Consider the following 7309-nt stretch of genomic DNA (forward strand, 5'->3'; position numbering starts at 1 on the left):
AGACCATCAACAACCACTCCGATGTGATCGTGTACATGTTTGTTTTCTTTTCTTTCGTTGGGATCGTGTACATGTTCCCAAATAGAATCACTAGGCTGTGTACTATCGGTGTGCTTGATCCCCCTCCCCGTTTCATGCGTGCTGTAAAAGGAAAATGATTACATCTTTAAAAGCAAAATATTTGTAGTTTCACACAGAAACGATATTTTGCGTACATGGAAACAACTCAGAAAAATCGATTCGCATTTGCGCTAGCCGTGTTTAGAAGCAGTATAAAAGTCGTCATCCGGGCATTGGTATCCTTCCATCCCCACCGAAAAATCGAATCAAACCACCTCCACCTCCGCCTCCACGCACGCTCGCACGCACGCTCGCCGCCACTGCAAGTTTGCAACCCCCTCCATCTCTCTCAACATCCCGAGCCTGCCCCAACCAATGGCGTCCACCAACGGCTACGGCAACGTCACCGGCGGCGGCCTCCCCACCCACACCGCCACCTCCAAGCCGCCCGTCGACGACCCGCGCCACCAGAAGCAGCGCCTGCGCCGCCGCCGCGGCTGCCTCTGCTGCGCGTGCCTCGCCGTCACCCTCGTCCTCGTCGCCGTCGTCCTCCTGATCCTCTTCCTCACCGTGCTCCGCGTCCGGGACCCGACCACGCGGCTCGTCTCCACGCGCCTCATCGGCGTCGCCCCGCGCCTCACCTTCCCGGCGCTCAACATCCAGCTCAACGTCACCCTCCTCCTCACGGTGTCCGTGCACAACCCCAACCCGGCCTCCTTCTCCTTCCCCTCGGGCGGCCACACCGACCTCACCTACCGCGGCGCCCACGTCGGCGACGCCGAGATCGACCCCGGCCGCGTCCCCAGCAAGGGGGACGGGGACGTGCAGCTGGCGCTGACGCTGCAGGCGGACCGGTTCGCCGGGGACCTGGCGCAGCTGGTCGCCGACGTGGAGGCCGGGTCGCTGCCGCTGGAGGCCAGCACCAGGATCCCCGGGCGGGTGGCGGTGTTCGGCGTGTTCAAGCGCCACGCCGTCGCCTACTCCGACTGCAGCTTCGTCTTCGGCGTCGCGGAGATGGGCGTCCGCAGCCAGGAGTGCCGCGACCACACCAAGCTCTGATCCTACCGACCTTCCTTCGTCCGTCCGTTCGACGGTGTCCGTCTCCGCCGCGCGCGTCGCCGGAGATGGAGGCGAGGAGGATCCCTTTTTGTGCCATGTTCGTTTGATACGCACGGCACGTGTGGGTGGGGCCGGCGACGTCGTTGTCATCACGGAGAGAAGAGAAAAGAGTTCTAGAATTCGTTCCTGACGGTGCTTCATCATCAGTATAGTACAGTACTGCTGTAGTTAGTCTCGGCCTTGGGTAGAATTAATTTGTCGTTTCAGTTGTTTCCATTGCTAGGCTTGATCTTGCGATTTTGATGGAATTTTCTTGTACAGAGACAGGGTGGACTAGTATACACGGATATTGCTTGCTCTTATTGTTCATCACATCATCATCATGTGTTTAGATTCTTGCTTAGTGCGCACGAATCCTAAGCACGGCCTCATCTTATATTATGCTTATATATAGCTTGCTGTTACGGGGTCGCTCGGAGACCTTCCTCGAGTGCTTGATGTTCTGATTACTCTACATAATCCTCTAAAGCCAAGCCAGACCACCTGTGCTGAAAGCTCAAAAAAAGCCACCTGTGCTGAAAGTAATTTTTAGGTTACAATATGGTGGATTCGTGATGCCACCAAATATGTCGGCAAATAAAGTCAAACAAACATAAGCAGTGAAAAATAAACCCTGTTTCTAGTCCTGTTTCCTCTGATCAATGAAAGCTCCCCTTTTCCTCACAAAGGGGACGAAAAAGGATACAAATGCCAGGGATAAATCGAGGCCGTCAGCCAGTCCATCAGAAGCTCTATCTGACGGCTAAAATTAACAGGAAGAGCAGCCATCAATCATCATGACAGACCAGCACGATTAATAAGGCAGATGAATTACAGCTCGGCACAATTAACACTACTAGTACGCCAGCAGCTCACCCTACACCAGTCGCATCAAACCAAGCCGTGTTCGAATTCGCCACTGCGTCATTTCGGTGTCACAAGAGAGTATTACATCCAAGTGCAAAGGAAAGCCAAGCAAAGATGAATCTGCAACAGTTCCTTAAGTTCAAGGAAAGCACAGAGAGACAACAAACTATTTTTCAAGATTTACAAAACGCTAGGCCGAAAGCCCACAAGGCACATGTGCTGGTACTACTACATCAATGATCAATCAGGGCAGTAAGACTGGGCTTAGCTAAAATTAAATGAAAACTAAACATAGATTTTACATGTATAACTTAAGGCTGCTTCCTACTCAAGCATCACTGCTAGCTCTGTACAGCTTCAGAGTTAGCAAAGTTACCACTGACAGACATGCCTCTGTAGGATGCCAAGAGAAACGCACCAAGACCATGTTCCCAAAGGAACAGGCTCAGCTCTTATTGTCTTCAGCGAAAAGAGTCTTGGGACTCACAGAACCGAAGTCGAGCTTCCGGCAGATGCCTGGGCTGAGCTTGATCATCTTCAGAGATGGTCGCAGAGGAGCATCCGGGCAGGTGTCCGCGATGCCGGTAAGCAGAGGCTTCGATTCAGGAGTCTTGTAGCTTTCAGATGGGATAGCAGCATCTATCAGAACAGCCTCCCCATCTCCAGTTGCCTCCAGCGCTTGGTTTGAGATGATCAGATCAAGAAACATCTTGCAGATGCCCTGGAGATACAGATCTTCCTCCTCCGAATCATCAAACTCAAAGCTTAACCTCTTGACTGGGAAGTCATCAGATTCAAAAATGAGCTTTCTGCGGGAGAGGGTCTCTACTCCCCTAACCACGTTCTTCTTCGGCGCACCGCAGAGCACCTCCTCTGGTCCTGGAGCAAAGGGGTCAAAGATGTTTCCCCTTGGTGTTTGACAGCCCAGTGAAATACTTTCATCTGAAACCTTGCTAGAGATGGACATTTCTAGTGCAACCACATTCAGAGTGGTTGCATCAGCAACATTACCCTCGTTATTCTCAAGATCACAAACTGTGCCAAGGGATTCTATGTCTTCCTTGTTTCCCAAGGGAAGTTGCAAACCAAATTCTTTACTGGCACTCTTCTTCAGCACATCTACAACTGTGGAATCACATTCCACGACTTCTGAGACTTCAGTGTCGCTATTATCCAGCACCACATGATCTACGGCAGGTAATGCGGATTCAGCCCCCGCCATGTGGAGAAGTGGTTTCTTCTGAAAATAAATGTTATACTCAAACAGACTATACCACTCTCCCACTTCAGTATCAAAACCTGCAACAAAGAAAAGGTCAGTATAACGGTAGATACTACCAAAAACTACCAAATAAATAACAAAAGACATTTCACAGAACTACACAACAAAAAGGAGTGCAAAAGGATCCTGCCACTCGGTAAAATATTTAAAGGTTGGACAATTTCAGAATAAACAGGGTGCACAGTCACAAAAGAAGTGACAGCAGCAGCAGCAGAACATACATTTGGAACAGAACGCTTTCAGAATTCAGATTGCTACATTACGTCATCCTGTTGATGCAAAGACGAGCTTCCGGGCGTGCTTGAGATAAAAAAACATTACATCATCTAGACAAAATTACATCATCCTTCCAAAAACAATCATCTAATATAAAATTAAGCTGATCTGCAACTATGCTTCATATACATTACAGAATCGAGACTGAAGATATATGTACTACACCTACGTAGACGTGAGTCGCACAGCAATTGTCGGCATCCTTATGACCACAGTTCCCCAGATTAGTTGATTCGCTAAACCAAAAGTATTTCAGAAACACGCATCCCTAATATCGCAATACATGAAGAATTGCACGGTCAAATCAAAGCCTGGCAATTACCTCGCGAACGCCTAGTGGCAACTTATCAATCGGAGAGAACAATTGCATACACGATAGATTGGACAGCGGAACAGGCGAAATGAGGAACACCGGAACCAGATCTGCGAGGGGAAAGGGCACGATACCTGTTTCTATCTTGATTCGGCCGAAGATTGGTCGCCGATTAACATCCCCGAGATCCCCCCGCAGCACTCCCAGCTTGGCTCGACGAGGGATGGACGGATGGAGAAGAGAGGGAGGGCGTCGGCTGGCGGCGCTGCTCTGGTGGAGGAGAGCAGGGGGGCAGCTGCGGCGCGGATCGAGGGAGACAGAGGAGATGGAGAGGAGCAGTGGGGAACTGGGGAGGGAACCCTAGGATTCCGTTATTTATACACGCGCGTGAGAATTCCCGCGCCAATTTTTTTATGCCAAGATTTTCTATGCGCGCCAAAAGCAGGTTTCCTTTTTGGCTTTTTTATCTTGCCAAACAGAGCATTCGTGCATATCCTGTCAATGGCTCGAGGAACAGCTGGATTAGATCCGATTTTAATTAATCGCGCCATCTTTTCTTTTTCTTAGCGCCAAAGATCTTGCGAGCTGCTGCCATGTGGGCCCCCCTAGTCCGGCACCGGCGGGTGAGGCATTACGAGTTTTGTGATGAAAAAGAGCACCCTCAGATTTAGAGTTTTGCGAAATTATACCTTGTACTCAAATGTTTCAGCTTTGGAATTTTTACACATATAACCCTCTGCCAAACTAAAATTATGAAACCACCCTCTTTGTAACCAATTGCTACAAATATTATGGTGGAAGGTTGGCTAGACGTCAAATTCCTCCACACCAACGGGCAGAGCAGGGTCCCCCATCAACATAGATGACGAAAGCAGCATATAGCCATCGCAAATGGATGAAGGCCACGTCGATCTAGTGGCGGCGGTGCATTCCACCATGCAGGATGGTGGAAGGCAGGGAACGGTTACGCGACGGCACGTTGGGACAAACTTTGTCGGGCTTACTAGATCACGCGTAGATTCTGCCGCTGATAATGACGTAAGGGGTATTGTCTCTTCTGTCAAGGTGGTGGAAGGGCACGTGTTATGTCAGACATGCGGGGACATTGAGCTTTCCGCCATTGGCAGTGGCGGGAGGGCCTCTTATTTTGGTGTGAACGGTTTTCTACTCACATATCTCGTCATTTCCTCCTACAGTTCCTACCCGTTAAAATCTCGCTCGACCTCCTTCAGTATTCATCCAAGCAATCATCTCTCTCTCTCACGCCACCCCTCTTATACATATACAGCGTGTTCCAATGTTCCTCGTTTTGCTTGTTGGTGATGATGTTTGCTGCAAGGTGAAGTAGTCTATGGATTTTTGGTCGTGCATGGGTATGCAACTTTTCATATGCGTCGGTTATGAGTACTGGTCCAAACTCCAAACAATGTTCCGTCGGGGGTTGAAGGGGAAGATGGAAGAGATTCAAAGATGGAGGCAGAGCGTCATTTGTTTTAAGGAGGAGTGATGCAAGAAGAGGGGCGTCCAAGCAGTTCATTGGGTGGAGAGAGCGATGAACATCACCAAGCAACGGATCCGCCTTCTAGACCGAGGAAATTAAAGCATGGTGCACCAAGTACAACATTAAGGCTGACTATGCCTTCGTCTACCACCCATAAACGAACGGGCGGGTCGAATCAGCCAATAGAGTGGAATAAAACCTTGGCGATTCTATCCCCGGAGGAGGCCAATAACAAATAGGTCGAGGAGCTTGACTATGTGTTATGAAGCTTATGTACAACCCCAAACTGATCCACCGGGTACACACCATTTTTATGGTGTACAATGCCGAAGCCATTATTCCTACACGATGCACATCGAGTATGTCTATACGAGGAATGAAAGGCCGAGCAGAATCGACAAGACGGTCTAGACGCCCTAGACGAGGAGCACGACGTAGTTAAAGCACGTTCCTCCTTCTACCAATAGCAGGTACAATGATACCAGTAGCGCGAGGTCTGGTGAAGGCATTCAATGTTGGCGACCTAGTCTTGTGATGCCACCTAGATAAACCTATTCAACATAAATAGTCCGCACCTTGGGATGGTTCGTTCATCATCAACAAAGGTGCTCGCTGGAGCAGCATATGGGATCCGAGGTACCAAGGACAATCGCTTGGAACCGAAACTCTGGACTATTACCCTGTTGTTTCTACGGCTAGCCAATTTACATCTTCTCTTTTATTTTCGATTAGCCATTAGAACTAGTTTGGATATTTTTTTTCACAAGCAAAGTTAGACTCAATATTGTGTCCTTTATTGACTTTTGTTTTTTCCTAGCTTTTGGATCCTTGTTAGCGGCCATGATATGGCTCATGGCCACACATCACGCGACACAAATTTGACTGGGGGCTGTTACAGTACCTCAGCCGTGGCCTATTATAGCTAAAAAAGTATCCGGAGACACTCGTCGCATGCCGCCCGCTTGGGCGATGCTGACCCTTCCAAATAATTTCAGGACATGATATGCATTGAGTTCGACTTGTGACTTTTTGCTAAGCTGGGATGCCTAGCTCCTATGTTGCCACCTTATGTTTCCGCAAGTTCATCTAAGGGTGTAACAAGCCTCTATGATTGTTACTTCTGGGGTCATCCTATTTAAGTCCCTCAGGTGGAAGAAGCCGAAAGCTAGCAGTTGCACTGCACGAAACCAGTAGGCACGGGGGAAGTGAAAATTACAGTCCCTTTAGGGGAATGCATTGGACTTGATCCTACTCGGCGAGCTACGCAAAAATTATTTGCCTTCCTCGGAAAACATACGAGTTGACGACACTAAAAGTTGTAAAATATGATATCTCAAACGAGGGAACCGTTGGAGGATCTCTCTATCCGAAACATTGGCTACATTAAGCACCCAAATAATTGCTCCCTCTTTGACTTGCGTTTAGACCAATAGGTAGGATTGCCTTGTACCAAGCGAAGTCCCCCCAACGAAGGGTTGACACCAGGAACACTCCTCATTTGCCTATGGCTAAGGAGGTAGAAGCTGATGGTTGGTTAACGCAACTATTTTAAATATGCAGGTCCGAGCAACACCGAATACATGGCCATTATACACAAGTGTCAATACAGCAAAAGGTGGCCTAAAGAATAATTCTTTACAGACCAACAATAAGTTTATCTAACCGGCAATCCTTTTGCAATATCCGGGGAAAAGGCATGACCTTCTCGAAGTTGATGTCCGGCCTGATTTCCTCCCCATCGTCACTGCAGGGCAAACCATGGCAATGTTCTCGATATTCAACATCGAAATATGCGTTTGGAGCATGGCTCACGCTTGTTGAGCACTTTATAGGCATGCCAAGATCTTCCATACTGTCGGTGTCAAAACCGGCGGATCTCGGGTAGGGGGTCCCGAACTGTGCGTCTAGGCGG

General features: G+C 49.0%; 2 protein-coding genes across 2 annotated transcripts; one reads left to right on the forward strand and one right to left on the reverse strand.

Annotated features, from left to right (window-relative positions):
• The first annotated feature begins 299 nt into the window (after positions 1 to 299).
• Positions 300 to 1491, forward strand: LOC119308449. Its single transcript, XM_037584580.1, has one exon. It carries the CDS (start codon positions 436 to 438, stop codon positions 1117 to 1119), a length of 684 nt encoding a protein of 227 aa, XP_037440477.1. The 5' UTR covers positions 300 to 435; the 3' UTR covers positions 1120 to 1491.
• A 644-nt stretch (positions 1492 to 2135) lies between these two features.
• LOC119308450 lies at positions 2136 to 4254 on the reverse strand. The gene is made up of 2 exons (XM_037584581.1): positions 4031 to 4254; positions 2136 to 3324 (listed from the first exon to the last, which is right to left on the reverse strand). The coding sequence occupies exon 2, from the start codon at positions 3245 to 3247 to the stop codon at positions 2471 to 2473; it is 777 nt and encodes a 258-aa protein (XP_037440478.1). The 5' UTR covers positions 3248 to 3324; positions 4031 to 4254; the 3' UTR covers positions 2136 to 2470.
• Positions 4255 to 7309: the final 3055 nt, after the last annotated feature.

The sequence above is a fragment of the Triticum dicoccoides genome, chromosome 5B, assembly GCF_002162155.2.
Source record: "Triticum dicoccoides isolate Atlit2015 ecotype Zavitan chromosome 5B, WEW_v2.0, whole genome shotgun sequence".
NCBI classification, from domain to species: Eukaryota; Viridiplantae; Streptophyta; class Magnoliopsida; order Poales; family Poaceae; genus Triticum; species Triticum dicoccoides.